This window comes from Culex pipiens, chromosome 2 (genome assembly GCF_016801865.2).
Source record: "Culex pipiens pallens isolate TS chromosome 2, TS_CPP_V2, whole genome shotgun sequence".
NCBI classification, from domain to species: domain Eukaryota; kingdom Metazoa; phylum Arthropoda; class Insecta; order Diptera; family Culicidae; genus Culex; species Culex pipiens.
The window spans coordinates 121969845-121985267 of record NC_068938.1 but is presented as its reverse complement, the minus strand read 5'-3'; the positions used below and the strand labels follow the sequence as shown (position 1 = coordinate 121985267).

Here is a 15423-nt window from a genome sequence, read left to right as displayed (position 1 = left end):
TCAGAGAAGTATTTAAACTAAATTTTCGTATTTTTTAGGCAGTTCTGGTAAGTCACGATTGTGGTTTAGCCATATTGACATCTTCATTAATTTTTCCATATTCTCTCGAAGTACATATTTTTGAAATAATAGCTTGTTAATATGAGTTCAAAATGTGTAAGCACGCTGAGGAAAAGATATTCCTGCTCTAAAAATGAACTTTTGAACCTTAAATTTATGGTGTCCTTGGGAAAGTTGTTCCAAATTTGAGAAGATCCTACATCCTGGAGTTGGTAAGGAAGTATATAAGAAAATATTTAATTATTATAAATCTTCAAAAATCAGGATCAACTCAGATCTTCTTGCACCCTTCGACCAAGTTGTAAGAAAATTGATTTTCCTAGGAGAATCTCACAATTGGGCAATTTTGGGTGAGACCCGCGCCACCTGGCAGAAAAATGCTGAAGCGTTGTTTTTCCCCATACATTTTCGCGATTTTCCCCATACAAACTTCAACAATAAAAAGCGACCCCTAAACCCACTAGCGTGCACAGGGTGGGCCAACATGCGGCAACTGCCCCACCATCCTCAGAAATTTGTTCTGATTTTAGTCAGGGGCGTCCATAAACGACGAAATTTTCTAAACGTCCATATAATTGCCCCACCTTCCTCGAGGAGCTGGGCACGCTACTGCCTAAACCTTAATCGATTTTGCTCAAAGTTGGCACAGCTACTTATTATTGCCTAAAGAATCGAGCCTGGGGGTATCTCTTGAGATTTTCCAAAATTTTAAATTTTTCTTGTCACCCTATTGATCATTCACTGATTTCAGAGGATAGCACAGAGGGGAGGGTAAAATATTCACTGTTTTAAAAATAAAAAAAAGTGTTAATTCTGCCAATTGGTGAATTAATTTATTATCATTGTTTGAATGTCAGATTCTGTACCATAACTCTTTACACTGTCTTAAATCGTAAATTTACAGGCATTTTCGGTCGGTCATCGGTGAATTAGGCCCCATTTTTCTGCTAACGAAACTGTCATATATTATATGGTCAGAAAATGTTAGCATAACACTGTCCACATGCTGCGTCCATGTATGAGAGTTTCGCTTTGTGGCTGGCAGTTTTCTAGTCTCCACTGGCTGGGTAAATACTCAGTGGTCACATTCGAAACCGAACCATGAACGGGCTTGAATATGCATGATTGTGGTGGTGGTGGTGTCTGAAAATAGTTTCAGAGGTGAGTGATACATCTGTTAATAGTGTTCGTCCCTGAGGGGCTACAATAGAATTCGGTTCGAATGTGCATCTTATAATGTTCATACAAATTTTTAAAGTTACATTTAATTTCTACATTTCCTTCTCCCTTAAATAAGCCGATTTCAAACGTTGAACAGCATACCTTAACACTTGTCTAGATCGTGTCGTTGGAATTTCGTGCCCATTAAACTGGTGTCCAAGTAGGTGTAAATCCTGCAATGTAGCCATATTACATAATAGCCCCCAATAAACGAATTTCGCCATATTCCCCCTGCAGTCTCTAAACACTCAATAAAAAGAGCTACAAAACTCTCCTCCTTGGATAGAGCTAGAAATGCGAGAGCACCATCGCATACCAGGGAACTCTATACGTACGGAACAACAACCCGAGATGGCATCCCCGGGAAGGTGGCTAAGTAGCATTAGCATGAAACTTTATACGGGCTAAAATAAAAGAAATAACACTCTGTCTGTTTGGGGCGGGCGGGCGACACGAGGCGTGCTAATCCACAAGCCGTGACGCATGTACCAGGGAAAACTTTTATTTCAGGCTCCACTTCACACTTTGAGGCTAGAGGAGCGAGGGAGCGTGGGGTAGAATGGAGCATTTCCGGTTTGAAAAAAAATGAACCATCAACTGGCGTAATCAAATTGAACAACTTTTGCTCTTGAATACACATGACTTGTTAATTTTTGTGTTTTTCTTCTGTATTTTTGTGCTTTCGCCTTTCTTCGAAACCTTTTCGTTAATTTTTGATTCTTCCTTTTCTGACTAATGACTAATTAAAATTGTTGTATTTCAAGGACCAACATGGGCCACCTTCCCCTACAGGTTTTGGCCACTGCCTGTCGTGGGAGTAGTGTGGGGGAGAAAAAACGTATCCAAGTACAGGGACGCGTTGCAGCATTTCTAATGAAATGGAAAAGTGAGGAAAGAAGTTTCCTGTGCTTCTTACATAAGAAGCTTATCTTCCACAGAGTTTTCCTACAACAACGCCCCCCCATCCACCAACAAGTGTGTATGCAGCTTGTGTTGGATGAGCGGTGATGGTTGATCTCGGGCGTTCCAGCGTGGATATCACCCGGAATGATAGCCCACTTCATATACAGTAACCAAGCGTCTTCAGGGTATACCTCTTGGAGTTGTGACTATAGTGTCTATAGCCTTCGTAGACGTATGAATTTATGAAAGTTTTTTTTCTGCCTTCGTCGCCCACTAGGCTGGTGCAAGTTTTAATTGTTGCAGAAACATTTAATTGCACACTTTTCACTTCATCATGCTCTTGGAAAGTTTGTAGAGCAGTGGGTGTGGCAATTAACTAAAGGACTTTCCGCAGTTTCAGCTATGGTTTTCAACTTTTTTTGCCAAACAAATTTACTTATTTTTTTTCTTTTTACTTTTAATTCAATTGTTGCCCTTGGGTCATAATGATTATTATTTTTTAATTTAAGAGTAGACTTTTGTTGAAAACCGGGAAGCTACCTTGCTTTGCGTATAACTAATTACGACCGAATCATTGCACGGTGTGTTTCGTATAACAAACCTAAGATAAAAAAATCCGGCTAGTCTGATATTTGGTATAAAGCATCTTAATTGTGAAGTTTTTTAAATCGATTTTTATAGGATATTTTTTCGGAAAAGTCGTTGAGAATCGATGGATTTATGTATATATTAGAGTGTAACCAAAATGACTTTCTGGCGGGCATTCACGGTTCTGTTTTGGTGGACATACTGAGCCCAAATCCCAAATATGAGCTTAATTGGACGTAACAGGAGCTGGCGTATTGAATTTGAATTTTAAATGGGATTAAACTCGTAAAAAGAGATTTTTTCAAAAGCGTAAATTTTTGAGGCACTTTGGCCACCGAAGCGTTTATTTTCAATATCAGATATTTGCGCATCTTTTGGTATATATAACATTGAAGTTTGGAGCACCCTGGAGCTCAGTACAAACCAAGGCGACCGAATAAAAATCATTTGCCCGGGTACAAATTTAAACATTACATTGAAGCTAATCTTAGAGTAAATATGTCGATGTAAGACGCAAAATGTTGGGAAAGAGCCTTTCTTTCATGGTGCCAAAGGTGCTAAATATCTTTGAAAATATCTGACTCGTAAGCGGTAGATCGGGGTTCAAATCCCAGCTGATATTTTCCTTTCTGGATTCGATTGCTTAACAACACAAGCTGGACCTTACAACGACTGATACTATCCATGGGTCATGGGAAAAAATTTTCTTACTTATTAAGTTGTTCAACGAAGCACAACGCGATATTTGTGATTTATTTTAATTTTTTAAGTGAAGGTTTACCAATCGGAATTCTATCGATTTCTGCCAAAAAATCTTTCTGTGCATGATAAAAATTACCCAGAGTCAACATTTTCCGATGTAATATTATTATGATTATTTTTGCTAGGAACTTCTTTACGGATAATAAAGTTATTTAAAAAAAATAATTTGGCATAATGGAATATGTTTTATTTGCAATAAAAAATACCAAATGTAAAATGTACATTGTCAAACAAATGCTATATATTTTTGATTATAAAAAATTCCTGGTAATTAATTTAATTTGTTACACATCAGAAATTTTAGCAAAATAGAAAATATGTAATTCAAGAAACATGAACCAGTCTAACCATCATACTTCTTAACCTCAACGGGCTCCTCCAAACAGCAAAAGTAAAGAGGCTCGCTGTGCATTTCCGGACCTGTGCTCGATACACCGGGGGAAAATTAATTATGTAGGATCATCATGGCATGGAAGTGGGCTTGACTTGGCTCGTCCGCGCCCGCCGCGCTAAATTATCCACCGGCTTGCGGACAGAGTTGTACTCGCCATTGTCTTACTTGGCTCTTGACATGTTTTCCCTTTGCCGCGTCGTGGATTCCGGATCCGTGCTGGTGGAAATTGTTGTGCGCCCGCTCACATAACAACATGATAGTAATATAATAGAGTGCGGGGGCGTGAGTTGGAAAATAAACAGCTCATACTTTTCCTCTGACATCGCCATAAACACTTTCTTGACGATTTCCTGTGTGTTGAAGGCGGGTACATGAGCTTGCGACAGGAGGAAAAAAAGGTTGTTCACAATTTTCCACATGCTTTGGGCTGGTAACATCTTACTGCTCCAGCAGTTTCTAGTTTGTTGCAAAATTAGGTCATTCTTTCGCTATGATCTTTCTATCTCCGGTTGTTCCATCTTTCATTTGATTGTAGTGAAACTTTGCCTTAGGGAACATTTTTGGTCCTTGATCACGACTGCAAAGCATCTTTATCGCTGTCTTTACAGAATTGATGTTACTGATGTATGAGATAGAAATTCCAGATCTTGAAGTTAAAAAAAAATCAAATATAAAATCATATGATCCTCCAATCTGCTTGTGGTTATTTGTGAGGTTCGTAGACAAATCAACCTTCTGTTTAGTTCAATAATGAGGAATGTTTGGCAAATTAAATACCTGCTTTGGTTGATTTAGGATTAAGAAAGTTTCTCTTTTCCGGCTCAGGATTTGGGTCCGGCTTTTCCGGCATTTGTTTATTTTCACATCGTTTAGGAGAATCCTTCCAGGAAGTTTTTTGATTTTTTGTCTCTACCCTGCCTTATATCGTACCGCTTTACGAAACTTTATCGTTCTAAATCGATACCATAGGGTTTTACAGGAGAGGACACGATTGAGGCTTGTTTCTCTTTACCTTTTTTTTGTTGCTCCAAGACAGCCGGAAAACTTTTCGTAGGAAGCAATCCAGATTGAACCCCAGAAATCATGTTCCGCTTGCTTAACTATGCAATTTACCTACTCAGAACCGGAGGAGAAGCTTTACTTTGTGTAGTGGAGCAAAAGTACACCCTGAATAGAAACGGAACGGTCCACTACATGCCCAATTCGACATTAGCCACTATGTTGTCGATGAATCAGAAGAATGGTTTCAAATATCGATGTTTGTTTAGCCTCACTCTGCAGAGTTCATTTCTCTTCGGCCAAGGTCTGCTGGAAAGGGTAAACTTACCGATGGTAGTTATCAATGTCAGTGAGTAGAGGAAGGCCGAAGCATACGTCCATTTGTAGGGTTTGGCGTTGCTCTGGACGTTCGTCACTTGCTGGGACCTGGAAGCTCGTACCGCTCTCAAGATGGTGTCCTGCGAACAAAAAAAAAAGAAGGAGAAAGAAACAAGACGAGAGTTCAGCAGACAAAATATGGAAGCTTGTCACAACCAATACCAACAGTATACTGTTCTTTCCGGTCCGAGCATCCTCGGACAGAAACGATTTGGGCTGGGAAGATAAATTTATTGGAAAATATCTTGCTTACTCGTGTACGACGACCAAACCCGCAGATATGGGTGTAAACATTGGCCATAAAAATTGAGCAGTGCCTACACAAGCCTTGAGAGTCAAGTTGTTTATCGTTATTCTATATCTTGATAGTGCCGAACTTCTTCGACGGGGGTCGAGCCTGCTTGTGCCGGGTCTAGTCTACTCTATCTATATATGGTGAAATCATATCATTTGTTATAGAGATCGACGTGGGACTAAAACTATTTAAATACAGCCTGCGGGAAAATAAGCAAACGAGGCAGTTGGGCTCTCGGCTGCCGCTGCTTCTGCTCTCAGATAAGTGGATCGAGATCGAGGTCAAGCCTTGCGGCAAAGAGGTTTGTCGAAACAAAACAACACAACAAAAAATCTAATGGATTACATGTTTTATGGATAATGGGCGAGCAACATAAATTCAAGTTGTACTGTACGCGCGCAAGCTGGTTTTCGTTCTAGTTGCTGCTGCTGTGAGCGTGGGGGAAATGGGGCGATTTGCATGGATAATTTTATTTTTCCTTTTTGGTGTTTGCTCGGAACTTTGCTGTGCCGATATTGAACATTCATCTTGACGAATTAGGGCTGTTACTGCACTGTTAGTGCTTTCGTTTAGCTCAACAGCGTACTTGAAGTTTATTAATCATGCATTTACCTTGTGTAAAACATCTCTAATCTATTGGAGCAAATAATAAGTGTTCAAAAATCGTTCATTCCAATTACTGTGTCATAAAGGGTTGCAAACGCAGGGATACCGTAAAGTTGCTTGAGTTGGAGTTAAAGGGTCATGTAAATCGGGCATATTTTCAAAAGTTTGTACAAGCACATAAAAAGCCCTTTTTGCAATTCCGTCGTGAAACTATTTACTTTTCATGTCATTCTCGAACGACGAAACAGCCTAATTTTCTGTACCAAAAATAACAGAATCAAATACTAAACCTTTTCAAAACAAATGCTGAAAAGTTCTACTTTTCAGCACTGAAATGGATGCTGAAAAGTTGAACTTTTCAGCACTTGTTTGAAAAAGTTGTTCTTTTCAACATTTTTTGATTTCAACGATTCATTCACTCCATGCATGGACATTTGTCCTATAACTCTGTTCAAAGGGTGTTTTTCGGAGTTGCAAAAAATGTTGTATGGAACTCTTTGCAAACTTGTTTTTTCATCAATCAAATCCTCTTTTTGCAACTTGTTGCATAAACTACTATTTTCGATTTGTTTTCAGAGCATTAGAGAATACATTATCAACAGCTGAAATTTTTTTTGAATACAATTGGTCGTACCATTTTTGAATTATTCTTATTTAAAGAGAGCAGATAAAAAAATGGGTGGCACGATATCTCGATGCTAGTTGGACCAAATTAGGAGTTATGACTCTCAAGATATATTTCGTGTTTAGGTACACTTTAGGGCTCGACCTCCACCGATTCGGATCAAACTTTAAGGGAACGCACAGTGGGCGAAATGGAACCCAAAATCGGACTTAATTGAACGCGGCTGATTCCCTGGTATGAAAAATAGTGTTTCTTATGTAAAAAAATCCGGGGAATCGATTGGTGATGGTTTCATCCACCGCACGAAACGGCAAAGAGTCCATTTTGCCCCAATTCCCCATTTTTTACATTTTTTCTTGAAAATCGGTCTGTATTTAGAGCGGAAGCTTTATGCGCTATAAAAGCATTTTAGGCCATTTTCAAATGTTAGGTCAGATTTTAAAAATCTGAAAATATTTTTATCGTAAAGATCAGACAATTTTACATAAGAATGACGATTTGCACTTGATAGTTTAACACATTTATGTTGATCAAAATAAAAATTATGTAAAAGGCAGTTTATTCTGCGTTTGAGAAAATTGGCCCAAAACTGATTCTTCAATCTTTTTATTTAGTTTAATTTCTATATCAACATAAATGTGTCAAACAATCAAGTGCAAATCGTCATTCTTATGTAAAATTGTCTGATCTTTACGATAAAAATATTTTCAGATTTTTAAAATTTGACCTAACATTTGAAAATGGCCTAAAATGCTTTTATAGCGAAATTGGCGTTAAATGGACCATAGATGATTTTTGTGGAGCAAGTGGTTATTTTTACTGAATTCCTGGGACATTTTCTCATAAGTTAAGTGCATTTTGGATGGCCGCATAAAGATTCCGCTCTAAATACAGACCGATTTTCAAGAAAAAACGTAAAAAAATGAGGAATTGGGGCAAAATGGTCTCTTTGCCGTTTCGTGCGGTGGATGAAACCATCACCAATCGATTCCCCGGATTTTTTTTACATAAGAAACACTATTTTTCATACCAGGGAATCAGCCGCGTTCAATTAAGTCCGATTTTGGGTTCCATTTTGCCCACTGTGGAACGCTTGTCTTTTGATAGTACTTACCCGTTGCAAATAATGTTCAAAGCATATTTTGCCCAACCCTCCAAAATAAGCCCAAAAAATCAGGTGGCATTTTTTTTGAAAAACTTCAAAATATTGAAAAAATTAGAAATCTAATCAACTGAAATAAATTTGAAATACATACCATGTTGGGCTCGCAAAAAATATTTTGAATTTTTGTTAATCATTGCATTTTAAAACACTTTTTTCATCACGATTCAATTTTGACAAATAGTTTTGGATAATCAAACATTTGATAATATAATTTGAAATATGCGAGTCGGGTATTTTTTCTCATTTGCATCGCTCATGTTTTCGGAGGCTCATATTTATGAAAAAAAAAAACGCTTATCTGTGCAAGGAGATAAATTTAAGTGAAAAGTTTGTTTGCCAAAAATTTGTCCCACGAGCATGACGCTGCAACTTTATGATATGAAAGCGAGCAGCGCCCGTCACAAGTGGAGTAGAAATTTGTTCGGTCTCGTGATGTTTGTGCCAACATTTTTGGGATGGAGCTTCAAAACTTTTACGTTCCGTCCAAACTTTTTTTTACCCACTAACAAACAACTCATCGTTGATGTTTCAAGAGGTTCAGAGTGGCGCAGAGTGCAAACAGAAGTCACCTCAAAATCATCCAACGGGCATGAAAAATGAATTTGCTCGGTGTTAATCATCCCTGCACGGTCAACAGACAAGAACTGTTGGCCAAAAGTGAAACTCATTTTGCCACAAACTGTTAGTGTGGTTCGGAAAGAAACAAAACTCTTATAGTGATTTTTATTTGTGCCAATACATGGCGGGGAAGAGCAACATAAAATTTATTTTATATCAAAATCGTGCCTGGGAAATAAAGCACTGCAGCAGCAGCAGTAGAGGAAAGCTCTTGCAATATCGTCGTCGGTGGTGAACACATCAAGAAGTTTTTTTTTTCCAAACCCCGAATGGTCATTCGCACAACTAATGGAGAACACCCGCGCAAAAGGGTAAGCATCCGGAGCTGGGAAGTTTCCGAGCGGAGAAAACATAAGACGACGTGGTCAACAACACCCCAAGGGGCAGGGCACTGGGCACCGACTGGGCTTTGGCCTCGGTCCGTGTGGTCCGTAACACTTGAGAAGTAGAATGGATGGATGCTCTAATGTAAACTAAAAAAGAAATGAAGCCATTACTGGAAGGGAAATGGAAAAATCGTACGTGTGGTTTCTCCCAAGAGAGCAACTTATTCCAATATATCCGTGTGATTCCGCCAACCGTGGGCCGAGCCGAGCATCCGTTCGTGTTTACCACATACTCAGCACCGAGCAGGTGAAAATAACAAAAGTGTAGTTTTTGGATTTCTTATCGGTAACCTCATATTTAATGTGAACATTTCTCCGAATAGCTTTGATTTCTCTTTTTTTGGAACTTTGAGATCTTAGCTTTTATCGTGTGGATCAATCGGACCGCGCACTGGACTCACAATCCAGAGGTCACCGGTTCGAATCCCGCGACGGGTGCCCCAAAAATTTTAAGTGTAAATGTTGGATATTCGGCACCGTCGCTCTGTGCCATACTTTTATATACTTAGGAGCTATAAAGTCAACTTCGTCGTATCACAAAAGTACAATATTCTTGCTGATTCAACTTTTGCAATATTGTCAAAAAAGATCCAAATAAAATCCCAGAAAAAAAATGTTGTAGTGTGCTTTTTAAATATTTGTATATAATTCACTTTTAAATTCTAAATCAAATAAACAATATTATATAATGCTTACTTTTTTCTGCTTACTCTGCAACATATGATTTTAAAAATTGAACTATATTTTGCAATTTCTACCTTCTCGGGACTACCCTTGTGAGAATAAAAAAACAGTATCTGATGGTGAATCGGATGGGATGGGTTTTCGGAGTAATTGAAAAGTTTTGCACCAAGTACCTGAAAATGTTGCACTTCCTGAGCCGCTAGTCGTGTCCAATTTTCCTTGTATAATATATTTAGGTCTTCTGTAATGGACCACAGCCGATCTACAGTTCTGGAAAAGGGGGAAAAGTGAGAAAAATAAGCGCTGGAGAAACTCTGCAGGGGCGCTGATAAAAGTTGGTCAGATTGTTAGCGCGAGTTTTCAAATTGAACAAGAAAAAAGTAGCACAGAAGCTCCCCCTTTCTACTCAAGTCGAAGAAACGAAAGCAACTCTAAACTCTAATTGCTGAAACTGCATTTCGCAGCATTTTGTTGTGTTTCTTACAGATTTTCATTATCTGTTTAGCGGAAATTTGCTTTCGAAGAAAGAAGCAGAGAATTTGTTCGAAGGGAAACTTAATTAAGACGAGCAGCAAGGAACAAAAAAGCTCATTTTCTTGCAATTTAGGGCTCCTGAAAGTAGCTTGAGCAATTAGTAGAAAATGAGATGTGTCTGAGAAATTCAATTGTGCAACTAGAATGCCTATCAAAAACGTTCTGAATTTAAAAAAAAGTCAGACATCTCTGCATCTGAGTTCACTTCGAAACAGGTCTCAACTGTGCTGTTAATTACAATTTGGAAACTTCCAACCAACTTGCTTTCTACGTTACTTACTTGAGTCTTAATTCTGAGCTAACTACGTCGTGTCTGGGATATGGTTTTGATGCTGCCACCGAGCTTTCGATCATGTCACCGTCGTCGGTATCGCCCTCCAGCGTCATGAACAGTACCGATCCCACGGCGGTATACGCGAGGACCAGTAACAGCACACCTGAGAACGCAAAGAAAAAGATAATCTGGATTAATTGCTGATGCTGCTGCTGCTGCTGCCTTTCTCCTTGGGTGTCATTAGCAAGACGTTGTGTTGAGCGCTTTTTATATAATGGGTGAATAACCATATCGTGGATGGTCCATAAAATTGATTACGCTTGTTCGATGGAGACGCATGGTGATTGTAGGATTTTGCAGTTTTGCTTTCCTCACTGAGGTAAGGCTTTAATCCTGCTCTAAAATTGAACTTTTTTTAAAGCTCGAAAACCCACCTTGATGTATACATATCGACTCAGAATAGAAAACTGAACAAATGTCTGTGTGTATGTGTGCGTGTATGTGTGTGTGTATGTGACCAATAATGTCACGCAGTTTTCTCAGCACTGGCTGAACCGATTTTGATCGAACCAGTTTCATTCGACTTGGTTTAGGGTCCCATACGGTGCTATTGAATTGTTTTAAGTTTCGATAAGTAGTTTAAAAGTTATGTATAAAAATGTGTTTTCGCATATTTTCGGAAGTCGAATAAATGGCAGTAAACTGAACCAAAAATCATCATGTTATACATCGTTAGTTATGTAATTGAAAGACCTTTCTAACGTGTCCAAAACATTGATAATCTGGCAACCCTGTCTCGAGTTATAACCACTTAAGTGATAATAATGTACTTTTTTGAGCAAGATCTCACTTAAATGTATGTAAACAATGTCCGGATCCATCATCCGACCCATCGTTGGTTAGGTAATCGAAAGACCTTTCCAACGAGTCTAAAATATTGACGATCTGGCAACCCTGTCTCGAGTTCTGACCACTTAAGTGATATTTATGTACTTTTTTGTAGCCGGATCTCACTTAAATGTATGTAAACAATAGGTCTATTCCCGTACTTGCAGAATTGCAGAATTTCTGCAGCTTCTGCAGAATTCTGCAGCCAGCATAAGTCACTTTTTTGCAGCACGTTCCCGTACTTTTTAGCTCGCTCTCTTCATCTCTCTCTTTTGCAGAAGTTCTGCAAGGAGAGAAGCCGCAAAACTTTTGCCTGGGTAGCGCGTTCCGGTACTTTTTCTGCAATATTGTACACAGTTGAGCGGATTTACTCAAATTGGGTATTGAAGTTTTTTTTTTAATTATTTCAAAACAATTAAAAAAATGGATTGACAAAAATTGTAATTGAAAGAAGTTTACTTCTAAAACGGGGACTTATTTTTTATGCAAATCAACATTTAATCTAAAAAATCCAGCATGTACCATTTATTAAACTAGAAATTAATAATGCTTAGGTAGACATTTTATATTAAAAACAACTCAAAACATTACATTTGGTAAACAATTTAAGAAATGAGAATGACAGGTACGTTTAAAAAACATAATTAAAAAAAGAAAAAGGTTTAATATAGAAGGTATATTTATATAGACCATAAATACATGTTCTAATAGCAAAATGTTTGAAAGATAACTTAAATAAATTATGATTGGATTTCACATCGAAGAACAACGGTGACGCAGCGAAATTGACAAATAAAAAAAAATGAATCACAAACTCTACAATTTTGAAACCATAAATTTATAAATCTGAAAATTAAGAAATTCGCGATTAAAAATATAAAAAGAACTATTTTCAAATTGGGGAACTTTAAAAAAATAAAGCAGATATCAGAGAAATTTAAAAATGCAAATATTTATTTAAAAAAAAATAAATCAGAAATTCAAAGCTTGAAAATTCAAATATTTAAAAATTAAACATTGAAAATTTAAAAAAAAAATCTTAATATTCAAAATTCGAATAAAAAAATTAAGGTTCCTAACTTAAAAGTTCCTTAACTTAAAAATTCAAATATTTTTAAATTCGAAATAAATGAATCAAAAGTTTGAATATTTCAAAGTTCAGAACACCAAAAATTTTAAAGTTACAGTTTAAAAAAATAATAAAAAATAAAGAAATTAAAAAAAACAAAAATAAGTAAAATTTTAAAATTTTGTACATAAAAAAATTAAAACTAAAATATTAAAAAATAGAAACAGTTCGTACTCTATTTTTCGAAGAACTCGTCAAAATGTTCAATCCCTAAATCCTCTAAACCTGATTTTCTAACGACTCCAAAAAAGGTACTTTTTGTGATTCAAGATGGCGCATTTAAGAATTTTCGAATTTAAACTTCCTAAAATTTAAGAATTCGACTAAATTTCATCACATTTTTTGGTTCAAATAAGAATACAAATTGGTAGCACCGTTAAAGGTACAATTTATTATTTGGCAATTAAATTTACCTATCATTTAAACCAGGCCTGCCCAACCTTTTCGGCTCAATTTTCACATTTTTGATAATCAAAATTACAATTGTTTATTTTTTCATGGTTTCTTTGATGGAATCGGTTCTCAGATGACCAGTTAACACAACTTTACCAAAAGTTTGAAAAAATATTTATACAAGTCGTTTTTATCTGCATTTTACGTCAAAAATCAATCCGGCCCGCGGGCCGGACCAATTTTTCACTTAAAACTTACATAAAAACGACCTGCAAAAATATTTTTTCAAACTTTTATCTATGTTATGTTCACTGGTCAACGTCAACTGAGAACCGATTTCATCAAAGAAACAATGAAAAACAATTGTAATTTTGACGATCAAAAATGTGAAAATTGAGCCGAAAAGGTTGGGCAGGCCTGATTTAAACACACATATTTAGTCTATTCAAGAAGTTATCATTTTAAAACTAAAAAATATCGCTGTATCATTTACATTAATGAACTAAGCATGAAATCGTTCTCAATAAAACCAGACGTAAAAAAAACTAACTACCCAAAAAATCCATCAATTTAAAATATACAAACGTCTCTTCAAGAGACTAATTCAATTTAGTTATAATAAAAAAAAATATTACAACTAATAATAAAATGCTTGATTTCACCCAAATTGCAAACTTTATGTAAGCGTGTACTCAACATCCATCACACCAACTTGCAGTCACTTTTCAACAAGAAAGAGAAGAGAGAGTTTGCAGAAAAGTACGGGAACTGTTTTGCTGCAACTTCTGTCTCTCTCATTGCAGAAGTTCTGCCTGGGAAAAAAGTTACTTATGTTGCAGAAAAGTACGGGAACATTCTGCGGCCGATTTCGTGCAGAATTGCAGAATTCTGCAGTACGGGAATAGACCTAATGTCCGGATCCATCATCCCACCCATCGTTAGTAAGGTAATCGAAAAATCTTTCCAATTAGTCATATTGAATTGAAAGACCTTTCCAACGAGTCAGAAACATTGAAGATCTGGCAACCCTGTCTCAAGCTATGACCACTTAAGTGACATTTATTTAGTTTTTTTGTAGCCAGATCTTACTTAAATGTATGTAAATAACATCCGGATCCATCATCCAACCCATCGTTGGTTAGGTAATCGAAAGAACTTTTCAACGAGTCTGAAACATTGAAGATCTGGCAACCCTGTCTCAAGTTCTGACCACTTAAGTCATATGTATATACTTTTTTGTAGACGGATCTCACTTAAATGTATGTAAACAACGTCCGAATCCATCATCCGACCCGTCGTTGGTAAGGTAATCAAAAGACCTTTCCAACGAGTCAGAAACATTGAAGATCTGGCAACCCTGTCTCAAGCTATGACCACTTAAGTGATATTTATGTAATTTTTTGTAGCCGGATCTTATTTAAATGTATTAAACAACGTCCGGATCCATCATCCAACCCATAGTTGATAAGGTAATCGAAAGACCTTTCCAACGAGTCTGAAACATTGACGAGCTGGCAACCGTGTCTCGAGTTCTGACCCCTTAAGTGATATTTATGTACTTTTTTGTAGCCGGATCTTACTTAAATGTATGTAAACAACGTCCGAATCCATCATCCAACCCATCGTTGGTAAGGTAATCGAAAGACCTTTCCAACGAAAAACATTGAAGATCTGGCAACCCTGTCTCAAGCTATGACCACTTAAGATGCCACTTATGAGCCCTTGAGTGATATGTGTGTTTTTTGTATTCTGGAACTTAACGAATTCAGACGAAATTTGGGTCCCATCATATCACATATCACCCATTGTTGGAAAAGAGTGAGGAAGGCACCAACCACATAGGTGGATTAAGTTAGTTTTTCTGAGTAATTTTACTTGGAATAATGTGCAAGAAGGTGACATTCAACAGATACTGGTGAAAATTTGATTAGTTCTTGATGCAAAATGAAACATTTTATTGGACACAAAATAGACAACAGAAGTATATCTGAGATTGAACTTTTGAGCATGAGCATGAGCATGAGCATGGTTGACTGCCAATGAGCTGCTACTCCGTTATTGACAGATCAGCTGAAGTTAAACAATGAATCAAAAATGATCAGTGGGAGCCAACCATCCGTTCACTGTTTAACCTCTGAAGATCCCTACTCCTTCATCTCCTTCAAGCATCACGTGATTAATATTTTTTGGGTTAGTAGGAAAAGGTATTGGCTTTTCGATGCCTCCCGAGCTACGACGCTATGGGGAGGACTTTCATAACAGACCCGTCGGCGAGCCTTCCGAGCAACGATGCTATGGGAACGTCTTTCTGGTTAACACACAAAATCACTCACACACAGTTATTTTGCTCCACAATTAACTCAACGATCCAAATCGTCAGTGCGTCTTTCGATCATAGTATAGAAATGGCTTTTTCACCACAAAAAAAAATAAAACCTTAATCGATAAATTTAAACACAATCCACCCGACGCCGTGCCTTCCGATCAACAATGACATAGGAAGGGCTTTGAAAACCACAAA

The 15423-nt window shown here is 37.2% G+C and overlaps 1 protein-coding gene across 1 annotated transcript in view; it reads right to left on the bottom strand.

Annotated features, from left to right (window-relative positions):
- Nucleotides 1-15423, bottom strand: part of LOC120419549 (potassium channel subfamily K member 2-like) — a 138981-nt gene that overhangs the window by 15208 nt on the left and 108350 nt on the right. The window contains 3 exon segments of the mRNA XM_039582260.2: nucleotides 5256-5385; nucleotides 9858-9954; nucleotides 10499-10655. Coding sequence (XP_039438194.2) covers nucleotides 5256-5385; nucleotides 9858-9954; nucleotides 10499-10655 — 384 coding nt within the window.